Source organism: Ictalurus furcatus, chromosome 5, assembly GCF_023375685.1.
Source record: "Ictalurus furcatus strain D&B chromosome 5, Billie_1.0, whole genome shotgun sequence".
NCBI classification, from domain to species: Eukaryota; Metazoa; Chordata; class Actinopteri; order Siluriformes; family Ictaluridae; genus Ictalurus; species Ictalurus furcatus.
Genome location: NC_071259.1, coordinates 4,114,101 through 4,138,105, shown reverse-complemented (window position 1 = coordinate 4,138,105; position 24,005 = coordinate 4,114,101). Strand labels below are relative to the sequence as shown.

General features: G+C 42.8%; 1 protein-coding gene across 1 annotated transcript in view; it reads left to right on the top strand.

Annotated features, from left to right (window-relative positions):
• Positions 1–24,005, top strand: part of bin3 (bridging integrator 3) — a 50,073-nt gene that overhangs the window by 6,988 nt on the left and 19,080 nt on the right. The window contains exons 2-6 of the mRNA XM_053624295.1: positions 3,612–3,660; positions 6,512–6,552; positions 11,564–11,625; positions 12,739–12,875; positions 17,839–17,879. Coding sequence (XP_053480270.1) covers positions 3,612–3,660; positions 6,512–6,552; positions 11,564–11,625; positions 12,739–12,875; positions 17,839–17,879 — 330 coding nt within the window. The remainder of the gene's footprint in view (positions 1–3,611; positions 3,661–6,511; positions 6,553–11,563; positions 11,626–12,738; positions 12,876–17,838; positions 17,880–24,005) is intronic.

Below are 24,005 nucleotides of genomic sequence, written 5' to 3'. Positions count from 1 at the left end.
GTGCACTATTTCACACCCTTCTCTTTCTGTCTCATTAGCGCGCACACCTTTTGCTTTGACGCAGGTGCCGGCTCAGATCGGCTGTCATCACGAACCGTCCGTCGTTCTGCAGGGACGTTATTACTGTCACACCAATAACAGCCTGTGTACGTGTGTGTGTGTGTGTGTGTGTGTGTGTGTGTGTGTGTGTGTATACAGTGCATATGTGACTGTAGCGGTAAAAAATGTTTTCTCCATCACAAGGTCTCCCCGAGTTATAATTAAGCAGCAACTTTGCCGGGAGATTTGGCGTAAATATGTTCTTTTAAAGGCAGCCCCAAATCCTGATTGCTACCTTTCGCCGAACAGAAGTGGAAAATAAATAAATAAGAAAAACTTTGTCCGTAGTGTAGTGGGACTACTGCCTGTATTTGTAAGCGATGATGGTTTATAGTGGAGACTATCGCAGGGGACTCGGGGCACAAGGCGGGGGACACCCTGGACGGGGTGGCAGTCCATCACGGGGCACAACCTCACACACATTCACACACTAGGGACAATATAGAGATATAGGTAGATGCCAGTCAGACTACCGTGCATGTCTTTGGACTAGGGGAGGAAACCGGAGGAAACCCCTGAAGCACGAGGAGAACATACAAACTCCTCGCTCACAGGGCGCTCTGCACACGAATTATTATAAAATGGACTAAAAAGATGCAAGCCATGGATTCATTTTCAACTGTAGAACTCGTTACGAATTGAAATCCAGTTCGTTAAGGAGGACTACCCGCGCTATCCGCCGTCTTCCACATGCTTGAGCTCTCCGACCCCCATGATTGGCTCGTGTTGCTGTGATAGACAGGGGAGAGCGTAACGCGTAACGCCATCCATCCCACATCCAGTTTTGCTTCTTTGGCTCCCGTCAACGGATGGGTGTGATATCGCCTCCGCGTTTCTGTCGCACATGTTATAGAGGCACATTTTCTCATTCCACAGTGTTACAGTCAGGATTTCCGTGTTCATCCTGCCCGGGTTTACCTTCAACTCTTCGTTTTTTCAAATTCTTTTTTTATTTAGCAAATTAGATTTGTTATTGATCTCTGTCGTTTTAGGTCAGGCAGGCTGTACATCCTTTTCATTCACCCTTCATTTATGTAATCAAGAGCACTCAAACCTACAGTCTGTGATGTCCTGACGCTCACCGTTATAAAATACAAAACAGTAGGGATGGGCGATATGGACTTAAAACTATATCGCAATATTTTCTGGTATTTATTGCGATAACGATCAGTGACGATATAAATATAGTACCATTCACCACTGTTTTTAGCTACAAATGACGGTCCCGAGACTGTGACAGTCTTACAATGACGGTCCTGAGACTGCGACGGTCTTACAATGACGGTCCTGAGACTGCGACGGTCTTACAATGACGGTCCTGAGACTGCGACGGTCTTACGGTGACGGTCCTGAGACTGCGACGGTCTTACAATGACGGTCCTGAGACTGCGACGGTCTTACGGTGACGGTCCTGAGACTGCGACGGTCTTATGGTGATGGTCCTGAGACTGCGACGGTCTTACGGTGACGGTCCTGAGACTGCGACGGTCTTACGGTGACGGTCCTGAGACTGCGACGGTCTTACGGTGACGGTCCTGAGACTGCGACGGTCTTACGGTGACGGTCCTGAGACTGCGACGGTCTTACGGTGACGGTCCTGAGACGGCGGCGGTCTTACGGTGACGGTCCTGGGAGCCTCAGAAGCACACTGATCTAAAAGTAAAACTGATTTTCTGTAACCGAACCAGTTCCAGATTGTAGAGGAAGCTCCTCATTTATGTTTAGGATAAACTCCTCCTCACCTTCATGTCCGCCTTTCGCCGTACTCATTTTCGCTCTGCACGTGAGCTGCGAACGGGTCGCAGACCGTCACACACACACATACGTTATCAACAAGGCTTTATCGTTATTATCACGGGAAGACTACTTCTTAAAGTGGGGAGAATTTCTACCAGTATATCGCAAACGATAAGATATCGCCCCATCCCTACAAAGTGCATGTGTTTTGTCCTTTCACTCGTGTAAACCAGCGAGACCCGTACACGCCCACTAACTGACTAAGCCGATATCCCAGCTTTAAAGCGTGGGTGAGTGTGTTTTGACCTTCGTGTACACTTCCTTTTGAAATGTCATACTCTTGTTAGGACTTCTCGGGGTCTTAGTCATCCGAGCACGTAAAATGTTTAGCCTGAACTACCATTTAAAAATATAATGCAGAAAGAGATCGTTAACTCGGTCACGGTGTAGCGTGTTACTACATTACTTCAATGTATGGTGTTACACGTTAATAAGGAATTTTTTTGGTTAATATTTTTAAAGCGTGGGATGAGATGTAAGAGATGATTACACAGCTTCATTCTTCAGGTTGAGTCATGAGTAGCGCTCAGCTGCATATGTGTAAAAGTGTGGCTTCTGCTGACTTCACTCGTGTGTGTGTGTTTGTGGGTGCATTAGGGATGCCAGGATGAATTCACTGAACTAGAGGTGGGCGATATGACAAAAATAAATAAATATATATCACGATTATCAAAAACATTTCTATGATATCATGATACAGTATATAGGTTTAATTACCAGACAAGTCTGTTATTATAATGAACCAATTTATAATAAGTGTATTTTGTATTATATAAAATATATATATATAAAATATATGTATATATAATATGAGAGAGATATATAGAGATATGTCATTGCCTTGTACACCCTTCATAGTATACCTTATTGCCTTGTACACCATTGGAGATTCAGCCACAGGGGAAAACAGCTGTACGTAATGTATTAAAAGTAGATCTGTCTACATTTTAACTTGAGAAAGATCATAAAGTAATCCCCATTAAAATTACTTTTATGAGTATTTTTGATTGCGCTCTTGGATACGTGTGTGTGTGTGTGTGTGTGTGTGTGTGTGTTTGTGCTCTGTGTATACTTCTGCCTTCTCTATAGACCACATGACAGCAGGGATACTACTAATTTGTAAGCATCTGCTTTTGATGGCCTCCATATGGGACCTGTTAGAGCCACATCAGAATGGAAAGTTTTCTTCGTTGTATTTATTTGTTTCCTCTTGCATGAAAATCTCCGACAACGCTTACTAATTGCTTTCCGAGTCTACATCATAGCAACGCACTTTAGTTCAGGATACACAGTCCCATAATTTTGGAGGTTAAGTTGCCCCAAGTGACCTCCAGAGTTTAAATCCCAGTCGTGCCATGCGCCGGCTAAATTCGGAAATTTCCGGCTAAACTCGTGTAGTGGGAATGATGGGGGGGCTTCGCTCACGAAGCAGCACAGCAGCAAATCAGCATCTTCTGCTCATGTAGGGTCTCACGGAGAGTCATAGACCCGGTGTGGTCGCATATCGCAGACCGAATACTCTGCTGTAGTCAGGTGTAGGAGGAGGAGGAGGAATACGGGAAAAGCTCATTGGTTACAATCAAAACAAATGGTGAACGGGTGTGAGTGAATAGGATTGCGTTTACTTCATTAATTCCAGAAAGCACAACCCGTTCTTAGATAATCGACCGTAAGGAAAGCTTAACGGTTTTCGCTCTTTGTTTCTTTTTCCCTAGGATTCCATTTAAGATCGGGCAACCGAAGAAACAGATCGTTTCGAAGACGGTAAGCTCCAGCTCACCATGATGTTAACAGGAACACTTCTAGTCTGTGTTGTGCTTTGTTCTGTGATGGAGTCTGCATCCTGCTGTTCGTTTACACGAGCCGCCGCCTCTTGTCCATCTTATATCATTGGAAGAACCGAAATGGACTGTCCAGTTCACACAGCGACATCGACATGGCCACCCATCACCCTGCTATTCCCAGTGCACAGAAAGAAAAGAAACTTGGTATTTTTACTCTCCTTATGGCCAGACAGTGAACCTTGTCAAACTGGACAGTGGCAGGCAGTCAGGAACTCTCCACTTCAGTCACTGTAAAAGCGTGCTAGAAATGCACACTGGCGTAAAGCCTTCCCAACAAACGTCTACCCGGAACATGACCATACGCAGAGACGCTAGACTAGAAGGCATAGACAAAGCTAAGGGTGTAGTTCTGCCTCTTTTTTTCTTTTCTTTCTTTTTTTTCTCACGCTCTTAGGTTCTCAAACTGCAGTAGCGGAGGGTGAATATTCGCAAAACCCGTACAGCCGATCGGCTAATTACAGAGCCTTGCTTAAATATTCAATTGTCTTGACACCTTCCTGCATCTACCTGGAACGGAAACGGACTTACTTGGGATTATGTCACGGATCTACACAAAATACCACATAATATTGAAGTGGGAAGAATAAAGTTTGCAAGATTATTTACAAAAAAACAACAATGAAAAGTTCTGTACGCTCCCAGTCGCAGTGAAAGTAAATTCTAAATCACATCATTTGTTGACTTTTTAAGCAATTTAAGCCTCTGGTGAGTTCAGTATATATACACCTGCTCCCACGGCATTGAGTTTGTTAAAGAATGTACCTAAACAAACAGAGAGCTGTGAAGGAGCTATCAAAATGAAAAGGATCAAGTTCTGGAGAAGTGTCAATCAGGGTTTGGTTAGTAAAAAAAAACATCCCAAGGAGCACCTTTAAATCTATTATAGAAGAAGGCAGTTGACCGGATAAGGAGGGCGTTAGTCAGAGAAACAACCAAGTGGCCAAGGGTAACGCTCCACATGATGCTGCCACCACCATGCTTCATTGTGAAGATGGTACTCTCACGATAATGAGATTAACGTATTGTGTTTCCAAACGTTGCATTTTATGTCATATGTGAAAGGCTCGTTTCGGTCTCATCATACAAGGGGGGCCTTTTCCACAAACTCCAAAAAGTGTTTTATATGACTCACTACACTTCCATAGAAGCCCAGATTGTGGAGTCAACGGTTGTCCTCTGAACAGCTTATCTCATAACTGCTTATAATGGTACCAATATGGAAAAGCTTAAGAGGGATGAATGCTTGTGCATGACACTGTCGTAGCAGTCTCTTAAACAGTCGCGTCAGCGTTGTGAAAATGTTCCTGCTAATCACTAAACCAGAACGTTTCTTGACTTGGAATTCATTATAGCCCGCTCTTAGTTTGGGCAACTTCACGTAATTTCACATCAGCTTAGAAAATAACTAGAATTTCTCTTGGCATTCTTGGAGACAGACAGGACCTTTTTCACTGAAATTGACCAGAACTCTGTGTGGCATCGGACACGACGTCCTGAAAAGGCTTCCCAGTGCGCTCGCCACAAGGACGGTTCCAGAATCGACAGGACAGCGGCTGTCTCAGCACTCAAAACATCTTCCACAGGAAGTTTAATTATCGTGTGTCTGAACATTCCTACTGTCGCTCCAATAGGGCAAATGTGAGCTGTCTTTTAAGGAGGGGGGGGGGGGGGGAAGAAAAAAGCCGTCATGTTATGAAACGTCGAGCTGAGTTCCATCTCAATAAGCTGACGTCCTGTTCGCGTTTCAGAACGGATCATTTTCAGGGGACGTCAACATCTACTTTGCTTTTTGTGGACCTTGGCATGGACAAAGTATAAATGGTCCATAAACTAGCCCATTGGGCAAGTAACAACTTCAACATAGTGCCCAGGCCCGATGCTTTTGTTGCCAGAAACCTAATAGACTAGATTATCAGAGTGTTTTGTTGCAGATTCGAATGCTAAGGATAAAAACACAACTCTATACCGAATGATCTGTTTAATCAGCATTGTTGATTTTTTTTTTTTAACTTGTGAAAAATCCTAATAATATGAGACTGGTTTAACGTCGTTTTAGTCAAACAGGGCTTCACTGAAACCAGCTTTTTGTGTCTCGGACGCAAATAAAACGGTACAAGCCACGTGTACGGTCGCATCCGAGTCCATGTGTGGGTGCTTCCTGTCTCCCTGTATCGACTGGAGCAAAACCACTTCCTCTCATCACTCTGTTCGTCTGTCCGCCTCGGTCCCTTCCTCGCTCTCCTTTCTGTTATAACACACACGCAACGCAGACCCCACGAGTGGGCAGTTCAGAGGACGGGCATGTCACCGAAGCAGTCTGCATGGCTACCACGACGTACCATCCTGTAAACTGTTTATTTACAGGATGTGCCCACAAAAACCGAAGGACAGGAACCGTAAAACACCACTTCACACACACAATCCAAACACACTCACACCGGCACCGCGGCACAGACGGACAGAGCCAGGATTGCATGACTGCTCCATTTCAAAAAACGGAAAGAGGATGTTGGGGTTTTTTTTCCTTTCTTTTTTTTTTGCTTTGATTGCTTTTTGTGCATGACAGATTTGTTTAATCTTCCATTCTGTTTTCACGTCAACCCAAATACAAGCCGTGATACAAGTTATTAACAAACCTCAGCTTTTCCCGTTGATCCACGGCACTTCGCCGCGTTTACGAAAGCCAAGCATGAAAAACTAGAGCAGTTTGCCGACATATCTCTTTTAAATCTCATCTCTCTCTGCATGTGTGTGTTCTGTTTCTTCCACAGGTTGAAAGAGACTTCGAGCGGGAATATGAGAAGCTCCAGAAGTAAGTTGGCAGGTGTTCAGTGATGTGTTTCGTTAGCACTGCCTGGAAGATTTATTTTACTTTAAAATATGTCCAGTTTCTTGTTCCTGTTTCCCGAACATTTCTTGACGGCAACAAATGATGTATCAAAATAGGCTAGCTGTACTAAAAGGCGGGGGGGGGTAAAAAAAAAAAAAGTTGTGTGTCGAAATAAAATAGAAGTTTTGCTATGATGAATTCTCCTGTGAAAGAACTAACAGGCCCTCAGGCTGGCACTGGGCTTCCAATAGGTCGTGCTTAGCAGATATGTGCTATAATAATAAAGAAATGGAAAAATTCTCCCTGGATGCATACTCGTAACAAGTATAAATATGTATAAAATAAGCAAACTGTCCAGATTCAAGGTTGTAGTATAAGCCCTTTTTCCTTATGTGACATTTTGAACTTTAAACTTCAGTTATTCTCGTGTTTTTTAAGTCCCCATGTAATCAAAATTGTCGTTTTGTGGCTTTTAGTATGAACATGTCAGCCTTAAGGTGATCTATATGCTAGTGAGCTCCAAAACAATGATAAAATTCGCGTTTAGAAGAGATATATGCGTTCAAAATGTACCACCGATACGGACCGACAGTTTTGATGACATCATTCTGCACTCCAGCTGCTCGTCAGATTTTGTGTCCAATCAGACGCTCTCTGGAATCTGTATATGCTCTCTAGAATAAATATCACGTTGCCGTCGTTGAGAGAGAGAGAGAGAGAGAGAGATCATATCAGCGAGCATGGGTCATAAATGCGTCTTTGTTTGAAGTCATGCGTTTTATTCACTTTTCCAGCTGTAAGTCGATTAAGGAAGGAAATGACTTGAAATCATTCACTTTGAAGACGGAGGTATTTGTGCCAGCTCATGGCTTTCCGAGGTGAGCTTAAAAAGGGGGAGGAGCCACTTGAAATGTCCCGCCTTGGCTTCCTGTTTCAGTGGAAATTACATCGAATAACGCTGCGCTACACTAGGACTTTTTAAAGAAAAAAAAAAAAGAAGGGATGAATACTGATATCCGATATCGGTTCAGTACCGTGTTCGTTTACTCCTACTCGTACAAAATGCTCTGACACCACATGATATGTTGTGACATAAGCGTGGTGTACGTTATGGCACTAATGACACGTGATGACACCAGTCCGGACGTATTTAACGATTAGTGATCGTAATCAAGGCAGAGCAGACTGCACGGTGTCCTCCGTGAGAATTTCAAGAACATGTACCACAGCTTCCTCCAATACATGTAACCTAATGAGACATCATCTGGTGTTTTAAACGGTATCTGTAATAGAGAGCGCACAGCAGTACCGGCGCACATGAGAGCAGCTCAACTCTGCGAGCACTGAGACATACGCACACTCTTCCTTTCGTCCCGCTCGGCACTCTGCTTACAGTTCACTGCTCAATTTTTAATGGCCACACTCCCTGATACTGCACCGCTCACACACACTCAATTAAAGAGACCATTTCAACCTTCAACATGAAACTCGGCACGAGGAGTTCATTGCTAGCAGAGGCAAACATAAACAGAAATATATTCGAATGTTCCGTGACACCCCTGATTGCGTAATAATAACTAGGTCAGTCATTTCAGTATCGGTGTCGACTATTCAGTACTGAAACATTGAGTTGGCCCCGCCCCCGTCCTGTCTTTCGTCACGGCACTACACCTCTGTGCTTCAGGTGCTCGAGTAGGAGTGTGAACACACACCGATTGGTTAAGATAAACGGCCGACCCTTATGAGAGGGGATTGCACTGACACGCACAGCGTGGGTGTAAGCATGGAAGAATAAAAATATCTGACTGGAGTCACCAGCTTGGTGGTCTGATGCTTATCTGAATGATATTTAACAGTGCAAACATTTCATAGAAAAGCCAAGCTTTGATGGTAATCTCGGCTACTTGTCACAAAAGTTTACTCTCATAAAATCGTTCCTAAAGTTGTGTTTTGAGTTATGTGACGTGATATTGTGTCTTGAGATTTGGAAATGTATCATCTTGAATTCAAGTGTAGAGATTCTGCGTTGAAGATATTTCGGTCACTTGATTAGCAACTACAGTCACCTTTTAAAAATGAGTTGACAGCATGCTGTTACAGGAAATTAATATCTATAACAGCATGGTGTGATGCGGTCTGACACAAAGCTGAGTTACTCATACAACCAAAATGTGTTCTTTTCCCATTAACAGCACATCCGGGATTGTTTTATCACTCTTACACCACAGCAATTTGCCAACACAAACAGGTTTTTATTTATTACCCAGTTAGACCTTCGTACGTTTTTATCCGTATATAGCTACGCTAATGGGGTCTGCTTTACTGACGAACCGGGAATCTCGTCATCCTCTGTCCTGAAGACTTTCCCATAGCGGCAAACTTTTGTTACAAAAACGCTGACACTGACACTTCCTTTAAAATGATAAAACGTCTCCTTTGAGAAAGTGTCAAAGGTTACGTTTTTCTATTTTCACACCTGGCTCATTTAGCGCGTTCGTCTCGGAACCTGGTGTGTTTTCTCCCTTGGCTCGGTTCGTTTAGACCAGGGGTGTCCAGTCTTACCCGGAAAGGGCCGGTGTAGGTGCAGGTTTTCACTCCAACCAATCAGGAGCCACATCCGAGTCTATTGAAAGACAAGATCAACTGATTTAAGCAGGTGGAGTCAGGTGTGGCTCCTTCTTGTTTGGGATGAAAACCTGCACCCACACCGGCCCTTTGCGGATAAGATCGGACACCCCCTGGTTTAGACGGACGTGAACACGGCAGTCGCGCTCGGATCCGCACCCAAACGGTCGATCCGAATAAAAACACCACGTCGTTCAGGTGTTCTCGGCCCAATTGCGAACAAACTCTGGAGCGGTTTGTTTGTGGTGTAAAAAGCGATCCTTCCCACGAACCAATCCGTAGAGCAGTGCATGATGGGAACTGCGTTAAGTAAATATACGTGTTTGTTTTGCTAATGTCTCGCCGCATGAATCTCGGTTTAACTTGGAACAAAAACAGCGAGGTTTACAAGGTGTTGAGCGAGCGTCTTAAGGAGATGGGCTTTAATCGTTCTGTGGAAAGCCACAAAAAGCTCACGGCGCATAAACAGACGCGCTCGGACCAGCGAGAGGACCGTTTACTCGCGTGTGAGACCTGCATGAACACATTTTTCTCTACGCTTTGAAATGTTGCCTTGTGAAAGCGAACCGAGCCAAGGAAAAAATCCTTGAAAACGTTGTAACAATTTAAGTACGCGTTTCGGAACAAAGCGCAGATCCGCAGGTCTGAAAACGCTTTTAGGGTGCGTTCGCTCGTTTGAGTTGAACCCTGGCGCATTCTTAGGTGCAGGTGAGAAAACAGCAATCAGACTTAAGGTGTGGACCAAACCAACCAACAACCGTGAGGTGGTCTCTGTAGGGTTTCAGTCAAACTCTAGCACGGTCCAATCGCAGTGAGGAAGCGAGTCCATCCTGAATTGGCCCAAATACAGGAAGTGAACCAAGCATGCTGGGTGTTTTGAACAAAAAAGTAAATAAACGGTGGATGGGATACATAATGTTTTAAACCCGCATCAAGTAATACACTGAGCGTGGCTCCACGCTGCGTTTTCATCCCTACACGTCCTTCGACGTTTTTTCACGTTTCGGTTCGTTTAATCACGTGCAGTGACGAACCAAACCGTAAACGAACAAACGTATCAGTTTCAGTCTTTGGACTCCGGAACCAGATTAATAGGTGCAAAAACGCCTTTAGACTCCGCGCCTGCATTTCCAGTCTCTGCAGACCAGCTGTTACTATAGAAACAATAATGTGCTAGGGCATTAACGAGTGCATTCATATATATATATATATATATATATATATATATATATATATATATATATATATATATATATATATATAAATATAAATATAAACCTTTGAATTGAATTACAACCAGCACTACTGTATCCAAACAGTTGTTATTAAAATTTTTTTTTTTTTTTTTTTTTAATCAACCAATAAGAATCGAGAACTCAACAGTGTTGTGGTATAAACTGTTACCTGGCTTTAATCTTGTCTCCTATAAAATTTCTCCTATTTCTCTAGCATATCTAAAGCTAATATGTTAGTCTGTGACCTGTGGTAACACTACATGTCATTCACATGCTGGAATGAAGCCTGGTGTTGGCATGCTAGCGCACAGAATGGAGCAGCTGGGACGCTGGGGCTCGATTAGCACCTATCTTCCTATCTGGTGGTGGGGGGCTTCATCATCTGGCGGTCTTTCTCCTTATTTTTATTTATTTATTTATTTATTTACGTACATACACATCTCTATCTGCTTCTTTTTTGAGTCTTTACGTATCCTTGTTACGTTAAATTGAAAATAAATGTATAATATAATGTATATATATTTTGCTCTGTTTGTTCCATGATGCACTAAAACTGCAATCTCCCTCTGATCTGCATTCTCGCTAAACAAAGCTTTCACATGTGCTGTGATTGGTGTCTCATGGGAGTTTCCCAACCTCTCATTTCCTTCTTAATTGATATAATGAACAGCTCCCTCATGCACAGACGCGCGCACACACACACACACACACACACACACACACACACACACACACACACGCACGTCCGCGCGCGCGCGCACACACGGCAGACAGGCGCAACAGTGTCATAATTGCAGATGTTAGCACCCCGAGTGTGTGTGAATGGGTCACAGTGGGGAACAACCGTGTGAAATGATCTCCTTGGATCTTCTCGGAGTGTTACTGTCATGAAGAAGCATGAATGAGAATTGCTGAACTTTCGCATCAGACTCTCTTGTGTCGTTGAATTTTGTATCAAAAGCTTCCGTGCGAAAGGGTGTCGATGGCGTATTTTAAAAGAACGAAGCGTTAATCATTAGCCCAGATTTCTTTCCGTTATCATTTAGCACACAGTGAAGCTTTTATTCGTGTGAAGTGGTCCGTGTCCGAATTCTGTACGTGTAGATGAACATGTTCTTGTTTTCCGTCCTCAGGTTGGAAGACCAAACGAAGAAGCTGCATAAGGACATGAAGAAAAGCACAGAGGCTGATATAGGTGTGTGGAAACGGTTGTGCAGATATGAAACGATGCGAGGAGGTGTTCATTTAGCTTTGAATTAATTAATTAATTAATTTATTTACTCATTGAGCCCGCCCCATTTCCACCCATGCACATGGAGCTCCACCCCCAAAACTTATGGTGGTTCAAGTAGATTTAGCATTAGCATGGACTGTCATGACCTCACTTACAAGCGCACTCGAAAGCCAAGTTACAACTCGTATTTTTCTCCTCGTTCGATAATTCTTTCTTTTCGCCATGTCCACAGACTAGCTAGGTAGCTGCTCGAATCTGAGCGCGAGAGGTTACCATAGAAACGTGAGTGGTGTTCCGTTGATTTGTGTCGTGACACGTGCGCAGAGCGCCGCATACATGCACTGGCCGGAACATCTTGAAAGAAGTATTATTGTATACTGACTTTTCATTAACTTCGGTAGGCTGTACGACAAAGGAATTGTAATTGAATTAGCATTTTCTGCACGAATCTGACCGCTAGTGATGCGTCTACGTTTTTACCGATGACATGTTGGTGAAGGGTGAGACACCTGGAGAGCCACCAGATTTTTTTGGTCTAACAGCCACATGTTCCCGATCACTGGCCTAAAACTATATATATTTTTTTTTTATTACAATTTTTTTTAAACATAGCTTTCTACATTTGTTTGTGACGGTAAGAAACGACACATATTGCAAAAATATTGCGTAATGAAGAGTCCATCCACTAAACACGCTTCACAAGCAGATGCATGTGAAGTAATAAGAAAGATCGTTGACGGACGCCGATTGTGCAGCGATGCCTCTGTAGTGCCAGCTCCAATTACAGCTCACGCACGTTCCTGCCATGGCCGCTTTAACTCCGGCTGCTCAGATCAGACCCGAGAGTCTACGTCGACCCAAATCAGACTCCTGAAACATCAACCCTCGTCAGAAGCTAACCAAACAGGATCGTTTTTATTATTATTTATCACACGACTCGTCGTTTTTGCCTCCTTTTTTCTATTTCGGTCACTTAATATTGGCCGACTAATATATTAGCTTGGTTTTAGTAGCTTCTTTTAATGAAAAGTTTCAGAGCTAACCGGATCCTACGTTTGTGTATCGTTTTTTTAGCGATGTCTAAAGCGGCCGTGAAGATCGCTGGGGACTTGCTGAGTAACCCGCTGTGCGAGCTGGACCAAGCCTTCCTGGAGTCTATGATGGCTCTGGATACAGCCATGAAACGAATGGAGGCATTCAACCAAGAGAAGGTGAGAGCTGCTCCGTCACTGCTGTTTACACATCTCTTCAACAGTCAGGGTTCTACATAAACACACGCACACTGCTCACACTGCTTGGTCTTCTTCTTGTCGTTGTTGTTGTTCTTCTTCTTCCTCTTCTTCTTTTTGTTCTTCTTGTTCTTCCTCCCCTTCTTTTTCTTGTTCTTCTTCTTCCTCCTCTTTTCTCCTTCTTGTTCTTCTTCTTCCTCTGCTTTTTGTTCTCCTTCTTGTTCTTCTTGTTCTTCTTCCTCCTCTTCTGCTTCTTCTTCTTCCTCTTCTTTTTGTTCTTCTTCTTCTTCCTCTTGGTCTTCTTCTTCCTCTTCTTTTTGTTCTTCCTCTTGTTCTTGTTCTTCTTCCTCTTCTTGTTCTTCTTCTTCCTCTACTTTTTGTTCTCCTTGTTCTTCTTCCTCCTCTTCTTCTTCTTGTTCTTCTCCTTCCTCCTCTTCTTCTTCTTCTTCTTCTTCTTCTTCTTCTTCTTCTTGTTCCTCCTCTTTTTGTTCTTGTTCTTCTTCCTCTTCTTATTTTTGTTCTTCTTGTTCTTCTTCCTCCTCTTCTTGTTCTTATTCTTTTTTCTTTTCTTCTTCCTCTTGTTGTTGTTGTTCTTCTTGTTCTTCTTCCTCTTCTTTTTGTTCTTCCTCCCCTTCTTTTTCTTGTTCTTCTTCTTCTTGTTCTTCCTCTTGTTCTTCTTCCTCTTCTTTTTGTTCTCCTTGTTCTTCTTCTTCCTCTTCTTCTTCCTCTTCTTGTTCTTCTTCCTCTTCTTTTTGTTCTTCTTGTTCTTCTTCTTCCTCTTCTTCTTCTTCCTCTTCTTGTTCTTCTTCCTCTTCTTTTTGTTCTTCTTGTTCTTCTTCTTGTTCTTCTTGTTCTTCCTCTTGTTTTTGTTCTTCTTCTTCCTCTTCTTTTTGTTCTTGTTTTCTTCCTCCTCTACTTGTTCTTATTCTTCTTTTTCTTTTCTTCTTCCTCTTGTTATTGTTGTTGTTGTTGTTCTTCTTCTTCTTCTTCTTCTTCTTATTTAATCGTTTCATTTTCTTTTCAATTTCAACCGTACCTGAAACTGTACCTGTTTTGTGCTTCCTGGTTGATCTTCAAAGTTTTTCTCCTCTTCCTTTAGCATCAGCAGTTGCTCTGAGAAGTAATTACTGACAGTTTGCACCGCCGCTAACGAAGCAGCGACTGTCGTAAAAGTCCCACGCCACTGCGTCTCGCTTTAAATTCTCCAAAACACGAATGGAGTGAACGATAGGAATGTTTAACCTAGTGATCATAGAACAGCTCAGCTCTTGACTAGCTCGTTTCAAGAACGACGAGCGATTCAATATGTTTACTTTTCTGTATGAATTTTTTTTTAATATGCTGAATCCTGTTCCTGTTTAAACGTACTTCACTTAAAGACGGACCGCGATACTGCCTCGCAACATCCTCTTCGCCGTGTACTTCACGGTTGGCAGCGGAAAACATTTTATGCGAATGTTGTTTCTCACTTTGGCTGAAATAAACTCTGTTACCCTCTAGCAGATTGGGTATGAGTAAGGTTTTCTCACAACAGATCCCCCTCCTCCTCCCCACGGCACTCCTTAGGCGTCTAAACCGAAATAAATCTGCACTATTGAAAGATTCCAGCTTCAGTATTTTAAGTCTTTTTTTTCTTCACTGCAAGTGATTAAGCCAGATTTCTACGGCTGTTTATCATCATTGGAGTCCTAAAGCACCCCATATAGCACTGACAAGCACACGGGAGTATAGTAATCGCTCTCCATACAACCTGCTGACCCCGTTCACCCCGGCAGCTCAGCTGAGAGGGGGTTACAGGCCTACTACGGTAGCGGAGAAATTTTTTTTCTTAATGTCTTAAATTGCACAAGATCAGATGCTCAGCCTGCTTCAGGGACCATTGTAGTGTTACGTTTCCTGTTCTCCGGTAATCTCAGAGGAAATTCTGTGGTGTGTGGGCATCTCTTCTCATCTAATGTGGCAAAAATCCAAAAAAATAGGAACATTTCAAGGCACATCAGGTAAGATTAGTCCTTTTTTTTTTGTTTTTTCAAGAGTAGGTCTCTAGCGGTTAGATAGGTTTGACGTATGAACGGTTCACGGCCATGTTCACGAAGATCCGTCCCGAGGATCTACCGTGGCCCGTATTGTAGAGCGTCTATAAAATGACCAACAAGAGGCACGTCCGATTTACAAGCAAGCATTCTAGACCGGAAGTCCGTTTTCCAAACAGGTTTTTTTTTAAATCGTTCTACAGATCTTCCAGGTGTTTGCACAAGTAGGGAATAAAAAAAAAAATTGACGACTGCACCTTTTAAGATTTCCCAGCGTACTTGTGCAGTTTTAATGATTTTAACATTTTTTATTGTCTGATTAGAAGATATTTTGATAGGCTAGCTTGCTGAATACAAGTGATTTATGTACCAACACCTATCAAGAACCAAGGTGCCAGCATCATCTACGGTTTCGTCTTGGCATTTCCTGTTTTCGACCCCTGGCTATGGCGATAAGGGGAACGCCTGAAAACCAACCGCAAATGAAAAATTCAGCCAGTGGAACAGCCAATTCGCTGAAATGAAAAGGACGTAGGACGTGTTCCTTTTAGTTTCACGCCAACTTTCTCTAGGACGTTCTTGTTAGGAAAGTCGGTTCCTCTGCAAGAACATGTCGGATCGAACAGCTGATGGGCTTTTGAGAGCGCGTCCGCGAAAGGTTGACGCGCTTCACACCAGGTGTTGCAGGATACCTCGCAGACTACGTTGGCGTCGCCTTTATCACGTGAACGGTTCTAGTCTAGGACTAAAATTCTTCTTGTTCTCTATTAGTCCCAGCCAAATTTCGGTTTCTGGTTCCGCTCGTGCTTCTGTCAGCCAGCGTAGAGTGCGTTCAAGCACGAAAATTTCCAAAAGATCTTTCAGTTACTCGGTAACTTGTTTGTCTGTTTCTCAAAGCGTGGACGTGATGGGAATATAAAGCTGTACTTTTCCGTCAAACAGCTGAAATATGGAAGTACGTATTTAAATAATAACAGTTGCAAGGCAAGTCTGTCCTGTAGAGCTGGCTGGGATTTGCAGTTAAATGTTCACGGTTTTGTTTGTAGTGTACATCTAAGCGTTCAAGGCCTTTCGGTATGAATTAGCATGCCTGGCCTCGTTTGTATTATTCGTTGAAGACAGAAAAAAATAATAATAATATATTCACTGGGAATATAGCAACCTTTGCGAGCCATGCTATAAGTACAGCTCGATTTAACGCACGCTGCTGCGAAGCAGATCTCTCAGACAACAGATGTGATGCAAATGCGCTCTCGCTGCACTGACCCCACTGTCAGATTCACTAAAGCGAACACTCTCGGCAGCGTTGCTCTCTCCAGCTAAGCTCTGTGGCCTGCTATTCCAGTATATGGGCACTTGGCAGGCGAGTGATGCGTTAGCCGTGGGCGACAAGAGATGTTAGCACAGCTGATTTTTTTTTTTTTTTTTTTTTTTTTTCCCCGGCTCCGTGTTCCTGGCTGCGCCCGTGCGAATTACTACCCCAAGATGCCGGAATGGTTAATGAGACTTCCATGAATCAGAAGCCAAACCTGCACCAAAATCCACTTCCAGTGCAACGGCTAACCAAATCAAGCTAGCTTTAAATAAAGACAATGAAACCTCTCTTCCCTGATTTTTTTTTTTTTTTTTAAATGCGCTCAAGGGCAGGTTGAGAGAGAGAGAGAGCGAGATAGAGAGAGAGATAGAAAGAGAGAGGAGAAATGTGTTATGGTAATGAAGGCAGCTTCAACCCAGGCCTACAGTGTGTATATTTTAAAGTCCGTGTTTTAAAAGGCTTTAAGGCCTGCAAAGCCGAGTGGTTAGTGGTTAACGACTAGCGGCCATGACGGCGAGGGGGGGGGGTTTATCGATTTATTTTCAGGGTTTGTGCTTTTTTTTTTTTTTTTCTTTTCTTTTTTTGGGTTAGCTCTGTGTGTAAAGGAAAGAGAGAGAGGAAAGGGAGAGAAAGAGAGTCGGGCTGATCTTTGCCCTCTGATTCACACGGATGCTGGTGCTTGAGCGACGCCCTCAGGCTTTGCGCTTACCTTATGGAATACTCGCTACACCCTTCACCCAGCTTTCCACATCTTCAACGCTCTCTAGCTCCACCATCAGTCCTCCTGTTTCTTCTCTCTCCACCCCCCATCCCCCCCATAGAGACAGTTCACATTGAATAAAAAGGTTTGCGTGCTAATAAAACAGCTCGTACGTGTTGATTTTACATCATGTTCTGTTTTGGTTCTCTGACACCTCATGAGCTTCACGTGCTCTTCTGGTGTCTCTGCTTGCTTGTTCCTTTCACCAGGCTAAGATGGCTGACGCGGCGACGTCGCATCCTGACGCGTAAACGTAAATCATTTTAATCGTCAACCCGAGTCAGAGACTTTCAAGGCCTCAGGGTCAAGCGAGGCGTTCACCATCCTAACCCCCCCAATCTCCAATTCTTCCTTCGTCTTTAACATCGAAGAGAATCTGAACTGTTATTGTTAAAAATGTTTGTTTGCTAAGAACTTTCATGTTGTCGGGGCGTCCCACCCTCTCCTGCGCTCTCAAATCCAGCCGGGGCTTCGCTTTCATGTCTCATCCCCCGACGGTTCCGTCTTTTTTTTGAATTCGGCGCTTGATGAATATTCACATCCTCGTCCGTCCCCTTAGGGTCTCGAGCGCGATAAAGAGGTGACATCAGCGGCGCTCTCGCACCCTCTCCGTCTCTTTCGGAGGGGGCTCGGCGCTCTTTTGGCAGGCTGTGTTGTATCCTGGTACCAATTAACTTCACTGCAGAGGATGGGCTTATTGTTTTGTTGTGCCGCTCAACTTAATGATCAATGTAATTTGATATGAAGGTTGCCACTTAGCATACTTTTTCCCCCTCTTAGTTTTTTTTTTCATCTTGTTTATTGTTTCTATTCTTGTTGTTTTTTTCCCCCCTTTAGGTCAATCAGATTCAGAAGACCGTGATCGATCCTCTAAAAAAGTGAGTGTCCATTTCTTTCTCTGCCCCTTCATGACTTCATGAACGTTTGGTTCGGATTTCAACCCGATTTATGTTTACAGCGTTTAGCAGACGCCCCTATTCACGAACTCTGGACTCGTCTGAACAAGCTAGTCAGCTAACGTTAGTTAAGTGTCTCATCAGACGTGAACAGTGTTACCGATTTGACCAAATGACGTGTCTGTTTATTGATCTAAAGCAGTGTTTGTCGACCGGGGTTCGAGAGGTGTAATTGCAGGGGGTCGCTGGGAAAGTTTTTTTTAAAAAAATGTTTAATTAATATTCTATATACATATTTTTTTGTTAAATATATCAAAACATATTCAAATATATCATACGCCCATCAAATGTAAGAACAGTTTAAGATACGTTTTTAAAATTAACCAAATAAAACCAATAAAATAAAAGATAATTCAGAGAGTCAAATGAAATATAACACCAACAATAAAATGTAAAGATAATAAAAAGATAAAAAATGTTGAAATGTATAGAAATGACTTGAGTATATAGCCTATAATTGTTGTTGGGGGGGGGGTCAATGTGGATTGTTCGAAACGTGCTAGGGGTCCAGAGCTCACAGAAGTTGAGAACCATTTGAAGGTTGAGTCGGGATCAGAAATTCAGAGTTACAAGCTTTATTCGAACGCAGAACATAGGAGATTTCACGTCTGTTAGTTTGTTTGAATGAACGAATCAGAGCGAAAATTATCCTTTTTTTTTTTTTTTTTTTTTTGGTGGTTATTTATTTATTTATTTTTCCTGCTTTGGTTTCACATTATGCATAATTAGTTGAACCCGAAAAGCATTACAGGTTCACACATTCACACACTCATTCACACCTTAGGGGAAATTTAGATGAGTCAGTCTACCTACCGGTGTCATTTTTGGGATCAAACCCAGACAGATATGGGGAGTTGTGAGACGGTGATACCCTACCCCGTGGAGTTTCCTGGTTTGTTTAACGAATTGTTTGGGAAAACTCGAAGTTTGTGGACCTGACCATCACGCCCATACATGCTTTCTGAACATCCCTTTCCAGATTTAGTCCCGTTCTTCTGTTATAATAACCTCCACTCTTCTGGGAAGGCGTTCCACTAGATTTTGGGGCGTGGCCGTGAAAGGGATTTTGTGTTTCCGTTCAGTTACAGGAGCGTTAGTGAGGTCAGGCACTGATTTCAGGTGAGGGGGTCTGGGGTGCAGTCGGCGTTCCAGTTCATCCTAAAAGTGTTCAGTAGGGTTGAGGTCAGGGCTCTGGGCAGAACACTCGAGTTCTTCTACTCCAAACTTGGCAAACCATGTCTTCATGGATCTCGCTTTGTGCACAGGAGCACTGTCATGCTGGAACAGGTTCGGGCCTCTCAGTTCCAGTGAAGGGAAATTGTAATGCTACAGCACACAGAGACGTCCTGTACAATTGTGTGCTTCCAACGTTGTGGCAACAGTTTGGGGAAGAACCACATATGGGTGTCCACATACTTCTGGCCATTTAGTGTGGAAAAAAGTGCGATTACATGCCAATATGAGTAGGTACAAAAGTTAAGAATTAAGTGTGTGTGTGTGTGTGTGTGAGTGAAGCTGCTGTCCCATACGTAAGTGATCGGATGAGAGAGGAGAGAGAGTGAATGAAAGAGGGCTTCTGGAGGAAAGTTTATTTGGCCGTCCGCCCCTCCACTCCTCTCTCCCGCCCCCGTGAGTGCTATTCCGTTCGTGCCTGCTCTCATGGGAGGGGCCGGAACAGGAAGCAGACCTTAACGAGCCGACAGGAAGAGGAGTGGGAGCGGAGACACTCCTTACAAACGCCTCTGCTCTGGAGCACTCGTGCGCAAGTGTGTGTGTGTGTGTGTGTGTGTGTGTGTGTGTGTGTGTGTGTGTGTGTGTGTGTGTGTGTGGGATTTAGACGGAGAAAGGAGGAATGTTATCTATTTGTTTATAAGGAGCTGCTCGTTGTTGCCTCAGATCTTATAAAAGTTCTAAACTAGTCACTCACTAGTGTGTGTGTGTGTGTGTGTGATTAAAATTGTATTAAACACTCACTTTGTTCCATATTGGTGGAAATCTGTGTGTATGCGCATTTGTGTTATCTGTGACTAAACTCTGCACTGTGTGTGTGTGTGTGTGTGTGTGTGTGTGTGTGTGTGCAGTGGCAGGACGGAATGGTTCTCATTTCCTTTGGCCAGTGGGTGTGTGGTGGACATGTGTGTAGGCTCTTACCATGGCCCCAAGCCCAGACTTACACACACACACACACACACACACACACACACACACTACCACTTACTCATCGACAAACACCAGGTCCATAGAAAAGGCTTTAAAGATCAGGACAGGCCCAGGAAGACAAACCCGAACACACACACACACACACACACACACACACACACACACACACACAAAGAGAGAGAGACATGACCATTTAAAACTGACCACTTTTCCCCCGGTAGGAGAGTGAGAGCTTGTTTTGTGAGGAAGTTACTCCATATATTTAAAAAATAAATAAATAAAATACCGCATGCTGGCTTTTTAAGATGCGCCGCTATCCGTGGCTTTTATCAAAAACTTTCTTTTGCGCTTATGTAGTCAGCGCCATCTCACCTCCCGATCCAACGCGTCCAAACATCAGCTTTGTTTCTGTCCCGAGCCAAAATGCACTTAACCAAACCATATGCTAAGAAACAATGAAAGCCCAGATTCCATTAGTGTACGAAGAACCAGACTCGCTTAATTATTTATATTCCGCTCGCCGTTCATGTATTCAAATGACATCCTTAATGCGAGCCGCAAGAAAAAAGGTGTCGGATCTCTAATGGGTTTAGCCATCTGTTCAGCCATCAAAATCTCTAAATGCAACGATTCATTTGCGGGCTAACAAACTTTCCCTGCGTGTCTCTCAGACTCGGCACTCCATACCGCTGCTGGATCTCTTCACAATGTGCATTACTGACGCCGGCGCTGACCTTTTCCTCGTTTGCTCTTTGTTACATTAGACGGAACAGAAGCTCTCATTGATGGGATTCATACAATAATCTGTGTGTGTGTGTGTGTGTGTGTGTGTGTGTGTGCGCGCGCACACCCGTGGTGTATCCAGACACATTTACACATTGCGTTTGTTTAAAACGGACATTATAGAAGTTGAAGGGGTTGATTTTTAAATGAAACTTTTCTAACACGTAATAAATAACGAGTCTTCACTAGATTGAAAATTCTGTAATCCTGCGGCACTGAAGAAATGTCAACGCCTGACATTTCATCTTCCTGTTTGCAAATCTCTCCTTTTTTTTTTTTCTTTTCTCCCCCCCTCCCCCCCTTGCTCATTCGTTTTATCTATCTTTAATTGTGTATCTAAACCGTAGACGCTGATTACGTGGCTGATAACGAGACGGGATTACGCGATAACACTTCATAATAACTTGCAAACGCGCACATGAAAACTCCCTTCCTATTTCAATGAACGTTTTTGGTTTTTTCTCTCGTTCTTTTCCTTTGTTTTTTAGTTATTTTGTATTAAATTCCATTTTATATAGTGCTAACTAATGATGATGTACATGATGTATTAACCTGTCATTTCTGATTGGAACTTTTTTTAAAAAAACACGAACAAAGATTTCGCTAGGACTCGCCCACAAACAATAACATTCTTGTCAATAGCTTGTGATACGCCCAGTGAGCGTGCTAGTGAACATTCATAAAGAATAAAAGACAGCATAGTGTGCTGTTCTAGGAAATTGATCAGTGACGGAGTGGTGCAGCCCACTGCATGTTGTTTTCCAATAAGTGTTTTTATTGTTAACAGTTGCGATTTTTAAAAAAAAAAGTGCTACTGAACATCATATTTTATCCAGCTATGCAGTCGTTCCGTCACCAGCCCCTCCCTTTTCTCTCGGGTGAAGTTAAAAAGAGGAAAAAAAACCTGCCATGTTGCTGAGAAACCATGAAGTGCAACCCGAGAGGGAAACCGTCCTGTTACAAAGCACCGACACTGGAGACTCCTTCCATTCAGTCTTAAATAAATAAACATCTCATTAGAGAACTTAGAAAACTATATCAACGATAGTATTTCTTCCATTATTTACTAACAAACTTTTTTTTTTTTTTTTTTTTTACCTTAAAGTTAGATTATTATTAGCTTAACACTGCGTTCAAGTCACTTTGGTCGGAACAAGATGGCGGTGTACCTTCTCCTCTTAATTTAACTGCTAAATAAATAAATAAATAAATAAATAAAAGCAGCAAGGTTTTTTTTTTAAACTCCTCGAAAATGAAAAACAAAGAGTGTTTTTGCTTTTTTTTTTTTTTTTTTTTTTTTTTTAAATGTTTTTAATTGATTTATGAAGCCGCTGCAAACTTTATATATGTTTTAAAAATTGTAAATAAAAAAGCAAACGCATAATAATTGAAAACAGCTTCTGGGACGAGTGAGCGTTCAATTTCAACAAATTTACCGTCAACTACAGATGTCGATTCCACCGTGTTTTCTTAATGACACGCCCCCAACTCGGAAACTCGAGCGCGACACGAATCCCAGGCGTCCCGTTCGTAATTACGTCCTTGTGGTAAATACGATCTTTCCGGCATGACTTGAACGCACCGTTAGATTACGTGGTGAATCCCCGTGAATGAGCTGTTACTATAGAAACGATAACCTATCAGAACAAGTGTATTCATATAAACCCCATGGTTTGGATTAAAGTCACCCGTCTGACCGATCTGAATCGGGAACGCAACACTGATGTGGTATAAATTAAATTACTTCGACCTAGAACTTTCTGAACGATTTAATTATCGTATGTGTGATATTTTTGAAACATTGTGTCTGTAAGCGAAATGATCATGAATATGATCATAAATTATGTGCAGATTGAGCGCAGGCAGGATTTACTGGTCCTTGAAATATTTATATATTTTTTTTTCCCCTTAGTTAGCAGAGCTTATTTTTTTATTTTTATGAATATTTTAAATACTAAGCAATAGAAGATGTTGATGTTTATATTTCTAATCTAAAGTGTCTCAACACTGAGATATTCATTAGAGATATCTAATCTAAATCCGCTGAAGGCAATCACATTACCTAAACATGTTTTTTGTAAACAGTAGCAGAAAAAGCTAAACGTTTTCAGTTAATACCCAAGAGCCGAGGTAGAGCTCGCCCTCCTCTGTGCGTTCTCTGTTTCCTGAAACAATCCTTTCTGCCTTTAAAATAGTCAGTAAACTCCCATGGGCGAGGATGAGAATTAAAAAAAAAAAAAGGAGCAAAAACAGAGAAATGTGCGCTCCAACAGGGCGGTGATGAATTGGACCCGCCTTCGTTTTAAAAGAATTAAGCGATTCTGAATCTCACTCATCAGTCCATCCGAACCATAACCATAAGAAAAACTGTAAGCGTTATCATAATCACAATTCCAAGCTGAGAAAAGACACACACACACACACAAAAAAACGCCTTGTCGTGTTTCGTTTGATGAGCGGAAGACGTGAAGGACAAACATGACACTTTTTGACATTCCCGATCCTCACAAGTGGATGAACCGTCCCTCCTGCTCCTCCTCTGGCTCTAGCTGTAGTGGTCACGTTGTCCAGACTGGGGTTCGGGCCAACTTTATTAGGAACACCTGTACACCTGCACGTTTGTGCAATGATCTAATCGGCCAATCACGTGGCAGCAGCGTAATGTATAAAATCATGCAAGTCCAGGTCAAGAGCTTCAGTTAATGTTCACATCAAACATCCGAATGGAGAAAAAGTGCTGCAATAGCAGAAGACCATATCAGGTTCCTCTCCCGTCAGCTCAGAATCCCATGTTTAATCAAATGTTTCATCAGGTTTGATGTATTATTTTCCCAGATTAAGGCGTTTATTGCACTGGGAAGTGTTCTCATCTACTTTTATTTTTTAAAGCGGAACAGCCAGACTCTGTACTGATTTTAAGTACCCAGCCCTAGCTATGATAATACACAAGGTAATGCAAGTGTCTCACAAACGTGTGTGTGTGTGTGTGTGTGCGTGATTGCCCTGATGTTGTCCTTTACACAGCTGCTATTTCAATCTACTCTGACCAGCCACCACACCCTCAGCCAGTGTAAAATTATACACTTGACTGGTGTGTTTGTTGTG